Source organism: Mustela nigripes, chromosome 13 (genome assembly GCF_022355385.1).
Source record: "Mustela nigripes isolate SB6536 chromosome 13, MUSNIG.SB6536, whole genome shotgun sequence".
Taxonomy (NCBI): Eukaryota; Metazoa; Chordata; class Mammalia; order Carnivora; family Mustelidae; genus Mustela; species Mustela nigripes.
Genome location: NC_081569.1, coordinates 116124450 through 116148158, shown reverse-complemented (window position 1 = coordinate 116148158; position 23709 = coordinate 116124450). Strand labels below are relative to the sequence as shown.

The window sequence follows — 23709 nt, the reverse complement described above, 5'->3', positions numbered from 1 at the left end:
GCAGGCGGCAGCTCTCCCTAAGTGGTCTCGGGCCACAGAGTGCAGAGCTCCAGAAGGGACAGGCGGAAGGGGAGGGAAGAGGGGACTTTCACAGTCCAGGGACAGAGGAAGGAGACACTGAAGAAGCCGCTAGACAGAACAATTTGAAAGATCTTATGTGTGGGCAGGTCTCTGCCAGTCTCCATCTCTCCATCTGACTTCAGCATCCAAACTGAGGCCCTGGAGATCTAAATTCCAGATCCGACCCTTCCGAGTTGAGTAGCCTCAGGAAAACCCAAAGGACCGGCTGAAGCTGAACTTCTGTCACAAGATGAATCCCACACCAAAATGGGATCCAGCTCTTCCCAGCTGAAAATAAATGCGAGTCTGGGAAAAAGCCGTTGCAGAGTGAGCCCGAAAACCTTGCTCTTTTGTGTTCTGTGACCTGGAGGCAAAGGGAGCTGTGGGTTCCGGCAGCCGGGAAGGTTCTCTGGGGTGAAGACGGGCGCCCGGAGACCCCCTGAGATCCCCCTGGCCACCATGGCCCATCCAATGCCACCAGCCCCCCCAGTGAGAAAAACCAGGACTCGAGTCTCTGCCGTTCCGTTTTATTATCAACCTGTCCTCATGTTCCAGAATGAATGGCTATTTAGTACACAACCCAAAGCACTTCTACAACTGGTCTTGTTAACAGTCCCATTTCTTTCTCAGTATATTAAATCAAAAGAAAGAAAATACCTTAAAAATAAAATCACCAGGTTTAGTACATCCCAGAAAGAGCACCTTTACTAAACAGAAAACGTTTGTCAGGAATCTGACCAAATACACAAAGCAGCAGGTAAGATTCCTGAGAGAAGAGACAGACTCCCAATGGAACATAAATAGACCCCCCTCGAAGAATATATATTTCACAGGAGTGTGTACATATATATTAAAAGAAATTTGGTTTCTACCACAAGAAATTATTCAGAAATAATAAATCAGTCTCTCATCTGAGACGGGAAGGAGAGAGGCGGCAGCCACATTACCAAGCAGGCCTACGACCCACTCCTGCACATGCTTCCCCTCCGTACACGACGCCCGCTTGCTGGGAGGGGGCCGAGACTGACGCTCCTCTCTGCCGCGGTCCCTAGCCCCAGAAGATCCAGTGTTTCAAGAGAGAGCCAGGGAAGGCAGGTCTCCGCGGGGCCCCCAGAGCCCACCGTACGGAGCCCAGGAGCCCACTGCGGGTTGGTGGGCCAAGCCCGAGGCCACCTGCCCTGGGGTAAGATGGAACTGCTTGGGACCCCAGGAAATGGTGTGGCCGCACTCCTGGGTTTCAGCAGCAATCCTAATTCTGGTGTCTCCCCGAGGTCCTCAAGCTCTTTGTAGTTTGGCCTGTCTGGACTTCTCCTAGGATCAAATGGCTTTTAGGAAGAGGACATGGAGTTTCCAGAACCACTAGGGCTTGGCCATGGGAATGTGTGTTTGCACACACACAAACACAAGTGCCTTAAGAGAGGTCGACAAGTTGTAAATGAGTGTTCTGCCAGGACGCGCTCAAGTAGTGTCTACTCTGGGGTTAGTTGTGTCACTGTATTCTGACTGTCCCCATGCTGAAGTGGATTTGTTCAAAAGACAGCGGTTGCTGGAGGCTACACATACAGAAGACACACACACACACACACACACACACACACACACACACACGCACGCATATGGGAGTGGGAGTGTAATCCTCTCAGGGCTTGGCACAGTGTTTTCATTAACAGAACAAGAGGGAGAGATGCCCAGGAACCCCGGTCCGCATTCTAAACCCCTTCCCAGCACCACAGGCAGACAGAAGAAAAGGCCATCATAATTAGAAGGTGAGTCAGTCACTGGAAGGTTCAGAAGCCGCTGGCCCAGATGAGTCACACGCAGCCATACTCATACCACACCGTCTGCGGGTCCCCACCAGGCTCGGGGGACGCTGGCGTGCTCTTCAAGCTGCTCCCACGGCTGAAGTCCTCGGAGGCCCGGCTGGGGTGGGGAGCCAGGTCAGGAGACCTCCCCGGGCTCTTGGTGGGGAGCCCCTCACTGTGGCCTTGCCTTGGGACCCCATCACCCTCGGAGAAGCTGAGTGGCCCCCGGACAGGGGCGACAGTGGCCACCTCTGCCGCGTGGGGGGGCGTCTGGGATTTGGTCCTGGTGGCTTGGGCTGCGGCGGTGGGGAAGTGCTGGGTCTGGGAGCTGCTGCTGCCACTGCAGGAACCTCCGGCTCCAGCAGCGATGGCCGGGGCTGTGGCGGACTGCTGCAGGGGGGCCAGCCTCTCCTCCTTTGGGGGAGCCAGTGAGAAACGCCTCACATCCGGGGGCCGGCTGCGGGGGCCTGGGCCCTGACCAGAGCCGCCAGTCTTTCCTACAAGTGGGGTCCGCTCCCGGGCCAGGCTGTGGGAGCTGGAGGGTGTGGGGCTTTGTAGGACATGGCTGCCCGTTTCTCTGCCCCCTGAGCTGTCAGGACCCCCCAGCTTCTGAGGGGTTTCCTGTTTGCAAGCCTCTGGCCCGCTGGCCCTGAGAAGGTCGGCAGAGGCGAGGCTGAAAGCCCGGCTCAGAGATGCACTCCGGCTGGCAGGCGTGTGGGATGTCGGGGGCATGGCGGCCTGCCGGGGTCTGCCCAGAGACAGGCTCTGGGGAGGCTGGACCTGCCTTGGGGGGCCACTGGGCAGGGCCTCAGCCTCAGCAGCTCTGAAGCTTGGTTTCACATACTGCCCGGGCTTCGGGAGCTTCCCCTCAGAGGTGCTGATGGCCATCTTGATGGTGGGGGCCACAAAGTTGGTGGGCATCTTGGCCCCTTCTTTCCTGGTAGGTGGTCCTGGCTGGCCTCCAGTGGCTGGGAGGTCGCTGGCCTTCCTGAAGTAGTCACTCAGCAGGTCATCCCGGCAACTGGGAGCGTCCTACAGGGAGGAAAGGAAGAAATGAGGGGTGGCCACAAGGGCCAGGCCGGTGCTGGGATGGCCCTCCCCCCAGCCTCCACCCCAGGATGTCCGCTGGGCAGTGCAGGTGGCCAGGGCGAAGGTTTTTTGGCTCCTGCTTGGCCTCTTCGAGGTCTAATGTTGCCACACCACCCCTGGTCAGGCTTTGGGGGCTATACATGGCTCACCAGGGCGAGAACCGCGGACATCACTGGGGCAGCCCCCTAACTTCACAAACAAGCACACACATCAGACAGGAGCAGACTTCCTGCGAAGCTCATCCACGCTATGGAAAGGTCGGGACTGAAAGCCCGACCACAGCCAAACGTCCCCATCCGTTCTTGCTGTCCTACCAGGCAGGGCAGGGGTAGCAAGCTGACCTGTAGTGCTGTAGTCAGCCCACCACACTCAGACACACTCAAAGGGCTTTGTCTGGGGCCACTGAGGAAAGGGAGCAAGCACGGCTCTTGAAAAGCCAGAACCTCATTGCCGCTCAGACCACTGCCCCGTGAAGAGGCAGGCACGGCGGGGGTGAGTGGGAGCCACAAACGCAGACTGCCCAGGACCTTGGGGCTGCCTGGCGGGAACCGAGGGCAGGGGATGGCGCAGCCCACCAGCCTGCTCCCCTCAAGGGCTGGGCTTCCCCTGGCTGGTGAACTGGTGTCCTCTCCACCACCCTGCAGGTACACAGAGTCACCAGAGGCCAGGGTCTAGGACACCACTCGGTAACTTCAGCCTCCTGTCAGGACTTCAGAGCCTGGAGGAGCCAAGCAGAGGTTCCTCCTTAGGCTGACGGATTCCCAAAAACCCAGGAAAGGAAGTACATTCTCTTGGCAGGTGGGGGTGGGGAGAGCCAAGCTCAGAAGCCATCCACACCCGCCAACAGCTCCTGGCCCCTAGAAACATCTGGATGCTCAACTTGACCGAGGCACACTCTGCTATCTGAGGCTCGGCAAGGCCACAGATTTTGGTGGAGTGTGTGTTAAGACCTTCTATTGTTAACACTGATGGGAACCCTTTCTCGAGTGCCAGGCTCTGTGCTAAGAACTATGGGTGTAATCACCAAGAAACCAAACCCTCCCTTCATTGTCAAAGCAACCTTGCAAGGTTGTTTAAGTTGGACTAAAACAATCTTTAGCAGGTGAGGAAGCTGAAGCCTCAGCGTTGCCACAGGACCCACATCTAGAGAGCAGACCAGGGATGAACGCCTCCCGCTGCATCGTGACGTCTGACTGCAGTGGCTGACGGCGCCACCTGGGTCCCATATGCACCCTCAGGAGGCCACCCCCTCTGGCCACCCAGGAGCCCATTTTGAGACACCCGCCTCTTGGCATCATCAATATCCAGGGAGTGGAGGCCCGGGTGGGGCAGGCTGTGACTTCCTTGGGCGGGTAGGGGGCGGGGAGAGGGGTCAGGTGCATGGGGTTGGCAGGGGGTCTGCATCCTGGGCAGGCAGAGAGGTAAGTGTGACTCTCCAGGGCCATATGGCAGCTCCCAACATGAGCTGCCACCATGCAAGGTTACTTCGGGCTTGTTTAGGCTGTAAAGAGACAGGTGACAAGATGGAGTGTGAGTGAGGAGCAGTGCTAGGGACAGGTCCGTGCTGAACAGGCTGGGCCCTGTCACTTTGCACAGAACTGTCCCTCTCCCCGAAAATCTGCAAAGGGAAAGCAAACTCACTGTGACAGACACAAAGTCAGAAATGAGTGGAGAAGGAAAGTCTCCCAAGTGCAGGTAGCCCTGCTTTCTGGACTGTTTTCACTTATTCCACCAGATCGGGGCTCCTCGGTGTGAGATGCCTGGATACACGCCGAGAGCCAGAGCCTCATCCAGGAAGCCACGACAGCTGCAGATTCTCTGGGAGCTCCAGCTCAGACCCACGGAGCCCGAAGCTCCGGGGGCAGCCTGTGTCCTGGCAAGGCCACCAGGTGAATATGGGAACCACTGAGCAGACCCTAAACTTCCTGAAAGAAGCAGGGCTTTTGTCTGGTTTCTCCAACTCCCAGCGCATAGATAAGTGGTTGCCAGATGGAAATATCAAGGGAAGGAGCGCACGGACCACGTTTTCCATGTCCTTTCAGGGCTAACCACAAGACTGCACTAGCAAGTGTGCCACTTGTCATTCTCTGGCTTGCTCTGGCTTTCGAAAGCAGGCACTAGGCACACTGCGTCACATACGGTAGGTGTTCAGCAAACAGCTACTGAACGAGGGACGCCTGGGTGGCTCAGTTGGTTAAGCAGCTGCCTTCGGCTCAGGTCATGATCCCAGCGTCCTGGGATCGAGTCCCACATCGGACTCCTTGCTCGGCAGGGAGCCTGCTTCTCCCTCTGCCTCTGCCTGCCATTCTGCCTGCCATTCTGTCTGCCTGTGCTTGCTCTCTCCCCCCATCTCTCTCTGATAAATAAATAAAATCTTTAAAAAAAAAAAAAAGCTACTGAACGAGAGTGTGTTCCCCCACGGCCTGCTGACGGGGCTCACAGAGCTTACCGTGCAGCTAAGGAAAGTTCAGTGGTCGAAGGAGAATGAGACGGAATCCGGGAAGCATTAAAAATCCTTAAAAGAGCTCAACTGCAAGACAGCATGTTCATGTGTCCAGTTACGCAGCTGCTCCCATGACTGAAGTCAGGCAGAGTGCAAAACACGTGCCTGTCACTTCAGAAAAGATGAACTGAGGCTCTGAAGAGGGGACAGAAGATGGGGACCCTCATGCACAGGATATCCGGGGGTCAGAGCCATAGAACACAAGCCAGGAGACTCCAGCTGTGTGGATCAATGTGTTTGCCACAAGTTCTTACATGGCCCATGAGCTAAGAAGAGCTTTTATGTTTTTAAATGATGGAAAATTTTTTTTTAAAAAGGACAGCCATGGGGCGCCTGGGTGGCTCAGTCCTTCAGTATCTGCCCTTGGCTCAGGTCATGACTACAGGGTCCTGGGATCGAACCCTGAGTTGGGCTCCCTGCTTGGCAGGAAACCCTCTCCCACTCCCCCTGCTGGAGTTTCCTCTCTCACTGTCTCCCTCTCTCTGTCAAAAAAAAAAAAAAAAAAAATCTTCCCCACCCCCGCCAAAAAAACCCCCCAAAACCCCCAACCCCCACCCCACACAAAACACCCAGCCTTACATGACCCATGAAAAGGACACAAAATCCAAATGTCAACGTCTGTGAGTAAAGTTTTGTGGGCCCACAGCCATGCCGGTTCACTGAGAGATGGGCTCCGTCTGTGTTCTCACGGCAACAGCAGAGCTGAGCGGTTGTAGAGATTGTTCGCCTGGGAATGCCCAAGACATTTACTCTCCAGACCCTTTCCAGAAACAGCCTGCTGACCTCTGATGGTGAAGGCTTAGGGCGAGTGGGTAATTCAGAGCTTCACCACAAAATTTACTGTGAGATCCTCCCCCTGCCAAGTCGGGGGCTGGCCTTATCTTGAAAGAAGCTCCTGGTTTGGGGGGGGCACACCCCATCCCTGCCCTCCATGCTGACAAAGAACTCCTGCCGCCTCACTCCACAGATGGGGCCAACGGCCCCTGGGGTCCGGGGCTGGGAGCCAGTGCGTGTGGCCTGCCGGCTGCTGGGTATCCTTCTCCACCCGCGCCAGCTCTGCACCCAGGCCACGGCACCCCTGCCCCGGCCCCTTCTATGCCTCTGCCCCGGGTCCCGACTCGGGAGAGGGCAGAGGAAGAGAGGCAAGCCGTGTCCCAGCCCTGGGCCACTCACAGGGGTCGGGGAGCTCCGGTTGCTCTCCTCCAGAAACTCCTCCAGCGTGACCATCTCACTGCTCGGCGAGGGAGAGCAGGGCCGTCCCCCCGCGTGGGGCTGTGTAGTGCCTCTCTTCTGGACGCCGTCCTGGGGGAGAGGCCCGTTCCAGGGCAGGGGGTACTCATGGCGGCCGAGGGCGGTGCGTCCTGGGGTGCTGGCATCCCGTGGCAAAGCAGCCGTGTCCCTGCTGGGGATCAGGTCTTCGCTGCTGAAGCTCTCAGACCTCCCGTGGAGCTGGTCGGAGGAACCTGGGTGGTGGTGGGGCGGTAGAGAGGCACACACCTGAGTCTCCCTCCCAAAACAGAATCCTGGCGGAGAAGCCAGACTCACTTCTCCCAGGCTGGGGTTTCCAGAGTAAGAACATTTAGGAGGGGGGCGCCTGGGTGGCTGGATGGGTTAAGTGTCTGACTCTTGATCTCAACCTCAGCTCAGGTCGTGGTCTCAGGGCTGTGAGTTCAAGGCTCATATTAAGCCCACTTAAAAAAAAATTTTTTTTTTTTTTGAGAGTTTCAGAATTTCAGTCTGGCATTTGTTATTTTTATTTAAATTCAATTAACATATAGTATGTTATTCGTTTCAGAGATAGAGGTCTGTGATTCATAGTTGTATGTAACACCCAGTGTTCATTCCATCACGTGCCCTCCTTAATGCCCATCACCCAGTTACCCCATCCCCCCAACCCCTCCCCTCCAGCAACCCTCAGTTTATTTCCTATGGTTAACAGTCTCCTATGGTTTGTCTCCCTCTCTGAGTTTATCTTGTTTTATTTTTCCCTCCCTTCCCCTATGTTCTTGTTTTTTTTCTTAAATTCCACATATTGAGTAAAATCATATAATTATCTTTCTCTGATTGACTTATTTTACTTAGCATAATACCCTCTAGTTCTAGCCACGTCATTGTTAATGGCAAAACTATTTGTTTTGATGACTGAGTAATATTCCCTTGTCTATCTCCACCACATCATCTGTTGATGGACATCTGGGCTCTTCCCATAGTGTGGTTATTGTAGACATCGCTGCTATGAACGTTAGGGTGCAGGTGCCCCTTCGGATCATGACCTTTATATGTTTGAGGTAAATCCCTAGTAATGCAACTCCTGGGTCATAGGGTAGCTCTATTTTTAACTTTCTGAGGAACCCCTATACTATTTTCCAGGGTGGCTGCACCAGCTTGCCTTCCCACCAACAGCATAGGAGGTTTCGCATGTCTCGGTCTGGCATTTAAAAATAAAGTTACTTGAGATAAAAGTGGAGAGCTCCTGGTGAAGTTTAAGTGACTATCTAACATTCATCACTATGAGGCCCCACGCTCGTCATGTGTCATCCGTTCACTGAAGGGTTATTTAGGCCTGCTACATGCTAGTGTCTTCCACGGGTCAGGTGCATGCTAAGAGAAAAAAAATCTTTGAAAAGCTTCTAGTCTTGGACAACATACACGTCCTTTTCAAATGCACAGAAGTGTTCGTTAAGACAGACAATACTGTGCACTATAGCGGTTAAAACATGGAAAGAATCAAAATGCTGCAGCGGTGCTCTCTGGCCACCTCAGACTCCTGGTCCTAATGGCAGCCCCACTCTACAGATGAAGTAGCTTGGATTCAGAGCAGGGGTGCTGGGCCCGGGCGCCCTGGGGCTGGGCGGGGGTAAAGGGATTCACTCAGACACCCAGGTCTGGGCCTCAACCCGCATGATGTGGACCATACGTGCAAACGCGTGAGGCAGCAGAGAAGCCTGTGTGTTTGCTTGAAGTATAAAAATAGATGAGCCCAGAACCAAAGACCCAAATACAATGAGAAGTGCACGGAAGCCAAGGCTGACCTACCTTTCAGGTTAAGAGGCGAGCTCTCGCTGGATGTGTTCCGACTGCTCTCCAAGCTGTCTGGCCGGGACACTGGAAGGAAGGGACACTCAGCCTGAATGGCCAGGGGCAGGTGGGCCCACGCCGAACCATCTAATCCGAGAAAAGCTGCGTAACAAAGCCGCTGTCACACTAAAGTTAAGGCAATGTCCTCGGGAAGGATGGACTCTGGGGTTCTCTGTGTTCTCCCTTCAGGGGATCCAGCTTCACCAACGTGGGTGTGAGGCATAGATCGCCTGGATCCCACAGGCGATCCAGAAACGACCACTAGCTTTGTTTTTATTAGCTATAGTGCTAGGGACTCTGGCACCGCAAACGGCACTCTGGTACTGCAAGACTCTGGCACTGCAAGACTGGAGAGAAGGGATGCTCGGGGTGAGCCAAGAGCTGAGGTGGGAGGACTCACTCCCAAGACGGCACAGAGCTTTCTGGAACCGGTGAGACCCGGGGAGAGTGGGAGCCAGGCATCCGTGGGCCGCACACATGCACATGTGCACAAGGGGGTGTGTGTCTGCACATGGGCACCTTCACTCCGGTGAGCTGCAGGGGCCGGTGCGGGGAACTGGGGTGGGGGAGAGCTGGCTTTCCCTGGTCGTTCGTGGTCCCTCAGCTCCTTGCTTCCCCATCTCAAATGCACATCTACCTGCGAGGGGAAGATCGACCTGTACAGGGACAAGGGCCAGAGAAACCAGCCCTTGTGGCTGCTGCCGGCGTGTGCCCCATGCGGCGTGTGGCAGCTCTCAGGTCATAGGCTGAGTCAGCAGGAGGTGGGGGGGTGCTCTACCCCTGCAAAGGGCAGCTGCCCCTTCAAGGCCAGCAGACCTGCTTCTCCTGGTCTGCTCTTCCAGGAGCCTTGCACCAGCATCTGTCCTGCGGGACCAGGAAGCCCTGGGGGACAGGGACTGCACTTTCGTATTCCCTGCATCCCCTCAGCACACAGCAGGTGTTGGGTCGAACTACACAGAGACCTGGACACAGGCCAACATGGGAGATGCTCTGCTCCCCATGCCCCGGGGACACTCTCCTGACTGAGTCTACAGGGCGCTGGGTTCCCAAGTGCCGATGCATTCTGCGAAGAGCAGGCATCTGGAAAACTCCTATTAGCAAATGGGGTTTGGGGAGGCGCCAAAAAATACTTAAGTTTTCATGAAAAGCGCAAAAGCAGAGTAAGTCTCCTCTCTGGGAGGGGAAACAAAGACATAAAAAATGCACATCTCTCTTTTAAAAAGAATGAAGTTTCATTAAGAGAAAAGGGTGATACAAATCAATAGGACCCAAAGCACTTTTTTTTTCTCTTTTTAAAGATTTGAGAGAGGAGTGCGAAGAGCATGGTGGGAGGGAAGCCACGGGAGAAGCAGGCTCCCTGCTCAGCCCAATGCAGGACTCGATCCTCAGACCCTGAGGTCATGACCTGACCCTTAACCAAAGGCAGACCCTTAACCGACTGGGCTACCAGGAGTCCCCTAACTCCCAAAGCACTTTTGCTTTTCCTTCTTTTTCCTGCTAAGAAAAGCTCAAGGAATCAGAGTACCTAGGAAGAAAACCCCTCAGGGGTCAGCTTTTGGAGTACCAATCTGGCTCATCAGGGTGCCTTAACAGATCACGGGGAACAGAACCCCCGGGTGTGCTCCCCGCCCCTCGGTGTGCAGACACAGGGCCCGTGCATTAAACTGTTCTGCCACAGAGCCTGTATTTTCTCACGCCAAGTGTGGTGTCTGTATCTATCCAACACCAGCATCACAGAAGGTTTAAGATAATGACTAGGGTAGGAGGGAGGCCTGCGTGGCTCACTGGGTTAAGCCTCTGCCTTTGGCTCAGTTCATGATCTCAGGGTCCTTGGCTAGAGCCCTGCATCACTCTCTCTGCTCAGTGGGGAGCCCGCTTCCCCTTCTCTCTCTGCCTGTCTCTCTACTTGTGCTCCCTGTCAAATAAATAAAATCTTTAAAAAAACAAAACAAAACAAAAACAGAACTCACTGTGAGTTCTGAGGGTTTGTTTTTTTTAAAAGAATTATTTTCCCACCCTACTACGATTTTTGTTTTTCAAAAATCATTAAAACATAAAGCAGCTTTTTTTTTTTTTTTAAGATTTTATTTATTTATTTGACAGACAGAGATCACAAGTAGGCAGAGAGGCAGGCTGAAAGAGAGAGGAAGAAGCAGGCCCCCTGCCGAGCAGAGAGCCCGATGTGGGACTCGATCCCAGGACCCTGGGATCATGACCCGAGCCGAAGGCAGCAGCCTAACCCACTGAGCCACCCAGGCGCCCCGTAAAGCAGCTTTTAATTTGTGAGAAGGCTGGTATATAATTCACTGTTTCCCTTCTGCAGAAACTTACAACATAGCTAAGTCAAATGGCCGAATGCTTCTAACAATTTCTAAGACCACACACATCTCAGAGCTATTCTAGACAAAATCCAAGTGAGAATAATGAGAGGCCTCCCTGTTGCCAGTGCTCCCAGTGGGGTCAGCAGAAAGTCCTAGCAAATCTCAGGGGCATTTTCAAGCAAGGGGAGTTGGAACCTGTGGAAGTGGGCTACTCTTAAGGTGGTGAGTTCCCTGTCATGGGAGGTATGGAAGCAGAACTCACATGCCCAGGCCCCTGGGGAGGGTGGAAAGGAGCCTGGAGAAACTGTGGCCCTCTGCATTCCCATTCAACGCAACATCACGTCTACCTGTTTTCCACATGGGACTGAGCTCAAAAGTAAAGCGCTGCTGATGAAATCCAGTCTGAGACGCCGGGCCCAAGGGCGCGAGGCACTGAGCACTCACCGTACGGCCTGTGGTTGAACTCCAGCTCCAGGGATGGGTCACAGAGGCTGTCATCTGAATTATAGCCTATGGTGGAAGTAAGATCACTGGTTAAGATAGGGTTTTCTGGAACACTCTGAACAACTACAGACTCTTATTTAGGAAAAGTACATTTTTATTTGTCCTTTGACGAGACAATCCTGCTTCTAGAATCAACTCTAGGGGTGGGGTGGTTGAAAGGATCGAGACGTGGGCATTTTCATTAGTATGGAGCTAGAAAAAGACTAAGGAAGATTTCCATGATATACTCCTGGGGGAAAAAAAAATCAAGGTGTGTAGATTTTGTTTATTTATTTATCATGGTTTTGCTTTTGAGTAGCCTCCACACCCAATGTGGAACCCAACGTGGGGCTTGAACTCATGACTCTGAGATCAAGACCTGAGCTGAGATTAAGAGTCAGATGCTTAACCTACTGAGTCACCCAGGTGCCCCTATTTTGGTTTATTTTTACAGAAAGAAATACCGGGAGTATAAACAAGGGACTAAGAAAAAAGCTTATCCAGAAGGTGTTTTTGGGAATAGAGTTGTGGGGACCAAGGGGGAGGGGGGCACCGAGTATACCTTTTCATGTAATTCAGGTTTTCGAATATTTTTGGTTTGGTTATTTTACACATTAAAACACACAGGGTTTAATTTACAGAGAAAAAAGTCTAAAACTAAAAACAGGAACAAAGCTTATTGTGTCAAGCTGTTAATGTTATCAGAGAGAAACACTGATCTGCAGTGAATTTTTAATGTAAAACTCTGTGAGAGCATCCTTAGTGAGATACAATCCAAGGACTAAAAAGAACTACAAAGAAAACATTGCTTGCTGAATTTATGGTGACGAGTAGCACTGGTAGGATTACTTTTTAAACCATTATTGCAGGGATGCCTGGGTGGCTCAGTGGGTTAAAGCCTCTGCCTTTGGCTCAGGTCATGATCTCAGCGTCCTGGGATCGAGCCCTGCATCGGACTCTCTGCTCAGCAGGGAGCCTGCTTCCCCTCTCTCTCTGCCTGCCTCTCTGCCTACTTGTGATCTCTGTCTGTCAAATGAATAAATAAAATCTTTAAAAAAAAAATAAACCATTATTGCATATTTTCAGGGGAATAAATGTTTCAGGAGACAGGCATTCTGTAAAGCAATGGACATGCAAATGTGAAATCCTGGAATGTTAAATCTGTATTGGAAACTGACACAAACCAGTAATATATATCTCTCTTCCTTTAAGGAAAGGGCCTAGAAACAAAGGCAACTCCACAGGGCCCAGATCCTGTTAAATTCTGCTCTCAAAGAAACCAGAATGACTTAAAAAACAGCTGATTCTAAGGGGGTTTCCTTCCACTGAAGCTGGCTATGTGTCCACTGGACGTGAACGTGGGAGTGTGAGAATGGGCTGCTGGGAAATCGCGTGGCCACAGCAGGGTCTGCAGCGGTGACTGACTTTCCCATGAGCTCTGTAGGTGTAGGAACAGCCAGAGGTGTTTCTAGGCTCAGACTCTGGGTTAGGAACAGGACCTAGGCTGACACAGTCCGTGGGTTAGTCTGAAGGGCTGGTCCTTGAGCCACATGGGCCGCTAAAGTCCAGGGGGAGATGGGAGTCCCCAGCCCCCACCCGGAGACCAGACAGAGCTTCTGTACCCCAAGCCCAGAGAGAAGGGGGAGGGGAAATGCCGACTGTCCGTCCCAGCTGCTACATGGCCCCATTCCCCTGACCCCCAGCAGCGAGCGACTTGCTGCTTCCAGGGTCAAGCTGGGAGCAGAGTAGGCCTGCGTGTGGCTGCCCTGTGCTTGTTCCTCTTCTCTTCCCAGGGGCACCCCAAGGGCGGAGACCCTGTGCACTCTACCTGTCAAAACAAGACTCTGCGCAGCCGGGTTTCAGGAGTCGAGTTGGGGGGTGCGATGATGAAATGCAATCGCCCTTCCCAGTTCTGACTCCCGACACCCGAGAGGCACCCCTCCCGGCTCCACCAGCTGTGGCTTCGGATACGCTCATGTCTCTAGTTACACGAGGGATGTCTTTTTTAGTCTGAGGCTTGATCTTCCTTTCTGTTCGCATATTTTAGATTTCCAAGTGCCCTTCCCTTCACTGCTCTCCCTTATGCCAACAACAGACACTGCATAGTGGCCATTTCTGTGCTGCATGTCGGGTGACTCTGTGGTCCCACACTCGTTTGGGTCACTGTTGTTGGATGTCCGGGGAGTCCCTGAACTTTCAGAGGCTTCACTTGACAAGATCTGACTGAGCTGTTCTGTGGGGAATTCCTCAGGCTTATCAGATCGATTGAAGAACACTTGAACCTCATGTCTGAAGGTGCGACCAGGCACGGCTGCTGGCCCCTGGGAGAGGCTGGCTGTGTAAACCCTTCCCCGGATCCCCTTGTTCTCAGCGAAGGAGCCCTGCTTCCCGCTCCCGCAAGCCACCTCCAGGTTCAGAGACACGTCATGTCTCCTCCACAGAGAATAAGCCTCCAAACTCCTAACAACATGGGTTAGGGCGTTGCCTGCTTTTAGCCCAAACTGTGGTTCACGTCCCTTCTGGAGCTACCTGGTGCCACCAATTCCCGAACGGGGGTGGTGAGAGCGGCTTAGGATTGGGCCGCTAGTGGGTGAGGTTGTCCGCCCCAAGCCACATGGCTGATGGGCCGAAGCTGGGTCTATGGGATGGCAAAGCAGGTCTACAGCCTCAGCGGCCTGCTGACCACCTGTCTCTGCAAGCCTGGGGTCTTCGGGAAGGACCTGTGACTCACCTTTGGTGCGGCCTGGGTGCCGGGAGAGGGAGGTGGAGCTGGAAGGGGTTGTAGTGATGGCTGAGGTTGAATAGGTCCGGGAGCTCAGCTCCGAGGGCCAGAGCTTCACGGCTGGGTCAGCGGAGGCATCCGTGCGGTCAAGGCTGCCTCTGTGCGGGGACCCTTGCTTTGGTTTTAGGTCCCCAGGGCCTGGGGCAGAGAAGGACATTGAGAAACAGAGTGGCACAATCCTGTGTAAGGCTGGGCTGCCACACCGAGGCCCAGAAGTAGGGGCACCGGGTGTGCACGGACCACAAGAACAGACGCTGGGCTGCAGTGCTGACAGGAGGTCCCTGGCTATGGGCCTGTGGTGGGGGGGTGGGAGCAGAGAGGCTGGCCCCGGCTCCACGCATGGGTCAGACTGGGGACCCAGGAGGACTCAGGAGGAGGAACCAGCTGTTGCCAGAAGGCCACCACATGAGCTGTGGGCACGTGTGTAACTCGGATGCCCGATTATAAAGGATCCTGATGAAGTCTGCTCAGGGTTTCGCCAGGCCTGCAGCCAACGTCCTGGAGGTCCAGGATGGACGGACAGACGTGCATCCTGCCAACTGGTTTCATTTAGGATTTGAGAAAGCAGCTTACCCTTTCAGCAGCTTACCCACTTAAGAAGTCTGAACCTCTGTATGATGACTTTTTCCATTGCTTGTTCTCGTCTGCAATCACTACATTATCTACCCTGAACACATACTCCCATTAAAACAATTTTTTTTTCTGTAAAACATTAAAAAAAGAAAACAAAAACCTCTCCCACTGCCTAGTAGTAGGAATGGGGCCAGGCTCTCTCAATGGAAGGTACGTGTGCGGCCGGAGCCTAAAGCATGAGGTCAGCACTCTTTCACACAAAGTCCCCCTCCAGGCACCCCAAGGCTGGGACCCGGCGCCATGACCTCTTACGGGCTGATCCTGCCGGCCCTTCAGCCACTCGGGGGTCTGCACTCCCTGGGACGTTTTCAACGCCCGAATCGTACAACTTGAAACCAAGGTAAAATTTGGATTCTGGAAGATACCCTTGATGAGAAGCAAGATTCAAGTCTGGAGGAATGAGTCGGGACAAGCATCCAACAGGTGCAGTTAAAATGAGGAGTGGAGGGGAGCGGAGGGGGGCAGACAGCACGGATGGCAGAGAAACAGGACGAGGCCGACAGCATGCTGGTGAGACAGGGCCCCTGAGGACTGGGGCCATGGGGCCCAGAGTCCCCGAGGCAAAGCGTGTGACAGGAAGCCAATGCCACATCAACCGTCTTCAACGGCTTAATAGGTATGTATCTGTCCGTACAGTTACTTTGTTTTTGTGGTGACACTGGTTTCTCACTGTCAGCACTGCTAACAATCTCTCCCTTGAATTTAAAATAAATTTTAAGTGATAACAGTGAGTCAATTCAAGCCAAAACATGTACGTGAACCACACAGGTGGACACAAAGATGTGGCAAAACTCAGAAGACGGCATGAGAACGACAGCAGACAGCAGACAGCGCAGTAGCTAAAGGCCTCTATCGACCAGCGTTACCCCTGCTCGGGGCGTGAGCGGCGTGTGGATGGGCTTTCTGTCCGAGACCGTCTAACATCCTGGTCCAAGAGGTCGTAAAACTTCATTCTGGGCTGACCTCTGGCTTGGCAACATCGATCCAATTATACAAACTGCTGGAACACAGCCATAAATCCTTTGGGACCCAGAGCACGTCTACAAAGGGCCTTGACAGCAAAAGCCACAACTCAGTGCTCTGATGGAGGAAGAGGAAAGGACAGCAGCTTTAAATTCAGCTGCTGAGAAGCAAGTCTTCAAAAAAATTAAAAAATACAAAAATCTCACTTGACAGAGGCCGTCTATTTTAGGAAGCAAAGCAACAACTGACCAGTTCTGCTTCACACACGGGCGCGACATAGGGCTGCGGGTGCGAGCGTGGGGGGGCGGCACACGGCCGCCGGACTTACTCAGCACGGACATCCTGGCCCACGGACCTGTGCGTGGATGTCCCGAGGCTCCCTACAACTGTGCTGCGCTGCAGAAATGGTCCAGAGGGTGTGACAACTCATCTTCTCTTTTGAAATCAGAATCCACGCTGGCTACTTTAAACTTGGCTTGGAATTGGGATCAGGAGGAGGAGTCCACTGGGGTCGTCAGGCCTTTAGGTACTTTTTTTTTTTTTTTTTTTTTGGTTTGTTTGGAGTTCAGAAATGAAGGAGGATGATGCATGATGAAAACACATGATAAAGGAAAAGGATTAGAAATCCCCAATTTCTGAAAAAGGGACAGGCTCGTTAGGAGAGGATGGGATGTCAGAGGAAGACCAGAACCGCAGGCGTTTAGAGAGAGTCGGATGGGCCGTTGGAGACTTGTCTTTGTCTTTGCTTTTGCTTCTCAAAAAGGGACTCTTTTTGCGCTGAGTTGCTAAATGGTTATTCCCCAGATAACCCAAGAGAGGAAGGGAAAAAAAAAAACAACAATAAATGAATGAAATGAATAATACAGCAAATGGCTCTAAATTAGCTCAACGCAGGCAGGAGGTCAGAATCCTGTCCGACCCAGGAAACATGGGAACAATACCCAGGACAAGCCCAGAATCAGGACGCGGTGAATCGTTTATGCTCTGACTCAACGTGACCAATGCAGGGGCGTCTTAGCGCCAATGCTTCTCTCTGCACGGGAGGAGAACTGTGTATCGCTCAAGGAGCCGAGGGCTGAGACTTTTTTCAATTTCGATGTGTTAAATGATTAAAGGAGGATGTTTATTAATTTAGAACCCGGCTTCTCTTACTCATCCATTTTAATGACAGGCCCCCTGACGCTCTGGGGCACGCTCCACTCCCGTTCCTGTTCAAGGGCCCGGGGAACACCTCACGGTGTGTTTCTGGCTGATGGCACGAGAGGGCAGTCTACTGAAGCACTCACCAATAATTCTGTGCATCTCAACCTCTTCTGACGGGACAAGTTTCAAAATAATGAAAATACCTCTTTTTGCATCCCCCAACCCCACACCACCAAGAATCGTTTCCTTTAAAACCTCCTGCACACCCTCTACTCCAGTCCTGTACTTCATGGATGGTCAGAGCCCTCAGCCGTACTTTCTAAACACGACGCATATGGACACAGCAGGGCCAAGGGATTTCTGATTTAGGATCGGGGAGGATGCCACCGCCTTGCTTATTTCTGCCGCCACAGCGCCACCTGGTGGTCGGTGCTTGCGCCACAGAACAAGGGGCCCCAGGCTCTGGGCCTCATTCGAAAGGGCTTTACCTGCACATGCTGGTGAAGAGCTCCAGCCCCACCGCCCCGCGTGGGCATCCCAGTTCTGCCAGTGATTACACTGGCAAGTGTTTAACATCTCGTCAAGACTCCCTTCGCAGGGATGATTAATCGTGCCCACCTCAGCGAGGAGTTAGAACTCCGGGAGCCAGGTAAAGCGTGTCAGTCAGCTAAAAGGAGCCCGGAAGGGATGCCCAGTATGTGCATAGGTGCTGCTGCTGTGAAGGGTTTTCCCTGACTTGCTCGTCCGTGGGCTGGCACAACAGCCTGGACCAGTCGAGTACTTTTCTTCCTCCCCAAGGTTTCCTAGCTCATTAGGCCGATGGTAGTTAATCAAGTCAGTTTAGAGAATAACACACATTGAGGGGATAAAGGCCAACAACTCTAAAGAGCCGACGGGAAAACCCAAGGCGAGAGCGCCCAGCTAGACAGAAACCAGGGTCAGCCTCATCATCGCTCAGTGGCTCCGGAGCCCTTTCCCTAAATTGGTCTCAGGCATTCGTCCCCACGTGTGCACACAGGCACGCTTTCTCCTCTGCATTCGAAAGTGACACAACAGGACCTACTGAATGGTGCCCCCAAAAGGCTTGTGCCCACGTCACACTCACGGGGCAGGCTGTTACTACCTGCCCTGAGCACTGTCACATCAGCCTGCAGGGGCACAGGGCTCTCAGGCCTAGGCCTGGTCTTCAGAAAGTTCCAGCATCCTTCATAAAAATTTAAATTGCTCAGGGTGCACGCTCGGCAGGTTTAGGGGCAAAGGATCCATAAACTAATATTTAAAAAGTAAAGTTGAAAACTTAACAATGTTTCTGGCAATTTCTGTGTTTAGTTGTTTCTGAGGTACACATTTTCCCCCATTCCTTCACATCTCCGCAATCCGGACACAGCTCTGATGGGTCTGATGGTCACCGCTGGCCAGGTGGGGCCTCTGACGGAGCGGTCGCAGGTGCACCCCAGGTACTGTGCTCCTGCATTCTCCGTGTGTCTGTGCACAACAATCTGAGTCTGTAGAAGAGCCCTCTAACCAGAGTGTAACACAACCATGAACTCCTCAGGCTGCCTGTGTTTCTCCCGGAGGTATAGATAGCAATTACACAGTGTACCGCTGACAGCCTCTCAGATTAGAGGAAATACACCACATAGGACTAGGAATCCATGTCAGAACTTCTGGCAAACTCCAGAACACAGCCATAAGTACAAAGGTAGGCAGGGCTCCATGGCTGGGAGGACTCAGGAATTCCTGAAGATCCCGTGTATGCACAGAAGGGGTTAAATGCACCTGGGAACAGGTGCAGAAACAGGTCCAGAAACAGCTGCCTCTGACCCTTTGACACACACAGCCCCGAAACACACAGCCCTGAGCCCGTCTCCGCTGCACCTGCGTCACCATCGGCCCGGGACGCTACCACGGCTTACATGACGTGGGACGCTCCTCGTTCTAAAATAACAAAACCGTCACAGGACGAAGCTGCCGATGTGAATTTGTATACTCTACTGGGCTGCAAACCTAGGCAAGGAGGCAGATCTGTGTGCAAGCAACACGCCCTCTTCATGCTCCTACAGGCACGCGTGCGACACCCACACTGTCTCTCCTCCTGCCCCATCCAGGCAGAGCCCTTCCGAGCACCCATCCCCCTCCTTTGCCCAACAGCAGCCTGGTCAGCCGCTCCTACCTTTCCCCACGGGCCCGTTGAGGGTGTCCCGCTCTTCTGTACCATTGGAGCCAGACGGGGTGGCCTCGGGGTTTTCTGGCTGCAATCTGAGGGCCTGAGGAGATGGCGAGGCCGGGTCTGGGGACTCCACCTGCCAAGGAGGGCTCTCTGGAGTGGACTTCAGTCGTTCTCTGGAACCTTCTTTCTTTGGTTTGATGAGTTTGACTAAGGCTTTGGCGCCAATCCAGTGGTTCTTCCTAGTGAGAAGCAGACTGTTAGGAGGACACAACCGACCCTCGATGCCACTCCAGCAGGTCACGGAGTGCCCTGACGTGAGCTGGGCTTTCCATCATAAGCTGTTAATTTGGGGTTCAGAATGATGGCGCTCCTTGCCATCACCACGGTCACTGGATTTGGGGAGCAGGGATGGTAGAAGTGCACACCGTGGCGGAAATCCACACTAGCCTCTTGGGGAAACAGAACTTCAAACATGGTGTCAACTTCCAACTCTTGATTATCTGTGCGAAACAAAGCCCCACCCGTGGGCGATTTTTCGGTCAAAATGCCATTTTGGGACTGTGTCACAGACCTCCTTGTTTTCTGCTGAAGTTAATAGTAAGTGGGATAAACTGACATTCTTCAACCAGTCCCAGGCACGAAGGAGCCTGGGAGATGAGGGGAGGGGAGGAAAGAGTGGGCTGTTTAAATGAAAACCAGCGAATTTCAAGAGTAAGCAACAGAGCTGTAGCTGCTGGGAAATGGGGGCATTCTGATATCACCAAAAAAAGTTATCTCTGAAACTAGATAGTACTGCGTTTGCACAAAGCACTGGGTCTCATCTGGGCCTCCATTTCTGCCAGACAGAGGGAAGAGAACCAAGGTTCAGAAAATCTGTGGTTCACCAGAGAACCTTACAGATTCACGGTGATCCTGACTTTGAGGCTGGGCTGGGTTGGGACTCAGAATAAGACTGGTTCCTGGGGAGGGCCTCCCGTAAGAGGCTGGCACTCCGCAAAGACTGGGCCGGCCCCACCACCAGGGGGCTGCTACTCCCTGGAGAAAGGACTGAGTTTGTGAACCCACCCTGGGGTTCAGGGAATCCAGAGGCATCTGTGTGAGGCCCAGAGGTTCCCGTGTTTAAAGGGTATGGGTACACCAGCTTCCGCCCCCCAAACAGGAACGTGATTTCCAATGTCTTGTTAAATCGTGAGACAGAATCTCAGATGGCCACGGTTCTGTCCCACTTTAATGGCTCCCAAACCACAGACTCTCTGCTCCCCCTTGCCAAGGGCTGTGTCTAAATTAAGCCCTTGTCTCGTCAGGGTCAGCTGGCATCCGCTGACCCTCCCAGGACAAGCTGGAGGACAGAGGGTGAGACTGAAAATCTTAACTCCTTCAGTCCCAGGGGAGGCCTGCAACAGCAAGGGCCTCCACAGAGCAGGAGGCACGGTCCCTCCAGGCCGGGCGCCGCTCTAGGTGGGAGCGCGTTCCACTCCACTCGTGCACGAGGAAGGGCTCTGCTCTGGGTTTACGTCCCTGACACATGAATCCACTCACTTCTTTGGAGCAGGATCGTAGAACTTGTACTGATCCATGATCTTTTCTTCCAGTTTCTCTTTATGCCTCCGCAAGGCATTTAATTTGTCTCTGTGAAGAGAGAGGGAAGGGGGTTCTCAATCCCATTTTAAATAAAATAGCATAAATTCATCCGTCCAGCCCAGAACCTTTTCTGGGATTTGGACGTCATCGTGTTCATGACCATCATGACCATGAAGTCGGGGATGTGTGCACGGAAACGTCTGGCATGGGTCCGGGAACCCAGGTACCCTGCAGAGTTGTGCTAGAACACTCAGGGACGGGGTGCAAGTCAACTCAAGCAAAACCCTCACCATCTAAAACTGAAGTACTTCTAGAAGCCCCAAGGACTTGCCAGCTAGGTCGTTCACAACACTGGGCATGTGGGGTCGGACACAGGGCTTGTGTACTAACAACAGCTGTGGTGAGGGGGAGAGGTGTGCCCTCAGGGCGCTGGGTGGGCATCAAGGTCAAGAGAGTCAGCTCTGCAAAGGCAGACCTCTGACCCAGACCTGCTCTGACCCTGGGTTTCTGATGACCTTCCCATGGGGGCAAACTTGAAAGCTTTGGTGGGCCAGACCGAGGAGATAAGGAGCAAAGCAGCCCTGGAAGGAGCAGGGGGTGGGCTGGGGACAGTTGCCCCAGCAGCTGGCTGCCAGGCAGGCATGCGCGAGGCCTATAAGGCAGAACTTCCAGTTTTTTCAGAGAAGCCAGGACACCGCGGTTACTGAGCCAAATTTGTAAATGTTGGGAACCAGTTCACATTTTCAGAAACATGGAAAGGATCAAGACACTTCTGGACCCCAGGCCTTGCAGTGCTTCTGCATTATCTCAGGGAGTCATGGGGGTTAGAGCCCTCAATCCACCTTGCCCACAGGCCGCCAGGAAAAGGAGGACTCTGAACCAGAGGCGAGGGCTTGGGCCCCTCTGCTGTGAGGCTGGCGGGGTTCCACCCGAACTGAGTGCTGAACCTGCAGTACACAAATGCCTCCACGAAGAGTGACAGCTTCGTGAACCTCCCGTGTGAGTTCTTTCCCTGAGATCCTGCTTGTTGGCACCATCCTATTTTGTTTTGTTTTTAAAGATTTATTTATTTGACAGAGATCACAGCAGGCAGAGAGAGGAAGGGAATCAGGCTCCCCACTGAGCAGAGAGCCCCCTGCAGGGCTCGATCCCAGGACTCTGGGATCATGACCTGAGCTGAAGGCAGAGGCTTTAACCCACCGAGCCACCCAGGCACCCTGGCACAGTCCTGTTTTTACAAGGGAGCTTATATTCCAAAAGCAGATTCTGAAGCTTCTGGCAGTAGGCACTGCCTCTGAACAGCAAACTAGAGCCAACCTCCACAGGTGCACAAACCCAGACCCATTCCAGAGACGACAAGAGAAGGATGTACTGGTGAGATGGACTGTCCCTTTGCCCTCGGGACACCAACGGGCCCGAGAGCCATTCCTTGCCCAGAATGTAACAGGTCCTGGCATGGGCACGGGGAAGCCAGAGCCCCTCGGTCTACAGGCATCACTCGCACACACATCCTTACATGTACTGCTTCTGCTCCTCATGGTACTGCTCCTTACTCTCCAAGTTCTGCTCCAGGAGCAGCTGGTTCTGCTGGCTCAGCAGCTGGATCTGGCTCAGCAGGTGATGATTCTCTTCCTCCAGGTTCCCCTTGAGACGGGACAGCAGCTAAAACACACATCAGCGTGTCAAACAGTGTGCGACCCCAGGGTTCCACCACTGGGCACCCGGCTTCCAGGGCAAGGTCATGTGCACAGAGACGTGCTTCTCTCCTCGGCCTGTGAGAACCTGAAAGGACCGAGTGTGCCACCGGCCCAGGGACAGCCGAATCCCCACCTGCCCCGCCCCAGCTGGCGGCCATCAGCCACGTGAGGCCACGGAGCACTGCCAATGTAGCTGGTCTGAGCGGCGACATGCCGAAATAAATAAGGATTCCGAAGACTTCATAGTAATAAAGAAGGGAACGTAAAATATCTCAGTAAGGGTTTTGGGGGGGGGGGTCACACGTCAAAATGGTATTTTAGATATGTTGGCTAGACAGAGTAGATGATTAAAATGATTCCTCCCCCCCACTTTTCACTTTTTTAACGTGGTTACTAGAAAACATTAACTCGGGTTTGTGGCCATATTTCTATGGGGCAGCTCTGCTCTGGGCGAGGGCTGGCACACCTCTTCTGTGAAGGGCCCAGAACTAAGTATTTCAGGCTTCCCGGCTGGGTGGGGGTGTCTGTGGCAGTGTTCCCACTCGGAAGCTCAGTGTTCCCACCACCACTGGAAACAGCCACGGATGGCACACAGAGACCGGTGCGGCTACGTCCCCATCCCAGACACTTAAATTTCCGATCATTTCCACTTGCCACAAGCTATCGTTTGGGAGAATCTCCCCACCACTAAAACTGTACACAACAATCTTAGGTCACAGCTGTCTGAGAACAGGCAGCGGGCTAGATGCGCCCCTCGGCTGATTTGCCGGCTCCTGCCCCAGAGTACCGTCATGGAGATGCAGCAGGAACATCCCAAGCCTGGGCCTCAGACAGTCTCGGGGGTCCGGCCCCCAACCTCTTCCATGAACCCTGTGCCCCAGCCTCAGCAAAGGGGGGACCGGAGGCAGCTGTGTACCCTGGGCCTCGGTTTCCTCAGCTGTGATGTCCCACTGGGCTACCAGGAGCTCGAAGGACAAGGCCTCCGAGAGGGTCTCTGGACAAACGAGAGCCAAGAGGAGCTGTGTCCCAGGGACGCTGCTGTCCTTGGGGCCTCTTGAAGGGGGATGGGACCACGCTGCTCTTGCCGGCTCGACCCTCTTTGCCTTTCTTATCTGTCCTGGGATCTGCTCATGATCTCATCTGAGATGGTTCTGCTGCTTAAGAAGACAAATTTCCCACCTAGTGCAACACATGGGACTGCTCTGCCTCTCTGGAAACCGGGGCACCCCCGAGTGAGCGCCATCTGAGCTGCCCCGGGAGCCGGAGTCAGAGTCAGCCACCCACGCCACTTCTCTAGAACAGTGTGGACACAGAATTGCAAAGGTGAAAGAGTGGCAGGGCTGGATTTGCCAGCTTGGAGCAGCGGGACTGGATAGGAGACTGCCCCGCTGCTCCCACGCACTT

The 23709-nt window shown here is 53.5% G+C and overlaps 1 protein-coding gene across 5 annotated transcripts in view; it reads right to left on the bottom strand.

Annotated features, from left to right (window-relative positions):
* Positions 1-573: 573 nt before the first annotated feature.
* Positions 574-23709, bottom strand: part of CCDC88C (coiled-coil domain containing 88C) — a 124255-nt gene continuing 101119 nt past the window's right edge. For 3 of the 5 annotated variants that reach the window (XM_059373510.1, XM_059373512.1, XM_059373513.1), the window contains 8 exons: positions 22125-22270; positions 20567-20656; positions 19031-19266; positions 14068-14256; positions 11298-11363; positions 8491-8634; positions 6628-6917; positions 574-2894 (listed from right to left, as the gene is read on the bottom strand). In XM_059373510.1, coding sequence (XP_059229493.1) covers positions 1872-2894; positions 6628-6917; positions 8491-8634; positions 11298-11363; positions 14068-14256; positions 19031-19266; positions 20567-20656; positions 22125-22270 — 2184 coding nt within the window. In that variant the 3' untranslated portion in view covers positions 574-1871. Of the gene's footprint in view, positions 2895-6627; positions 6918-8490; positions 8635-11297; positions 11364-14067; positions 14257-16052; positions 16500-19030; positions 19267-20566; positions 20657-22124; positions 22271-23709 lie in introns of those variants that run through there. The other 2 variants (XM_059373511.1, XM_059373514.1) reach the window with 2 other exon arrangements.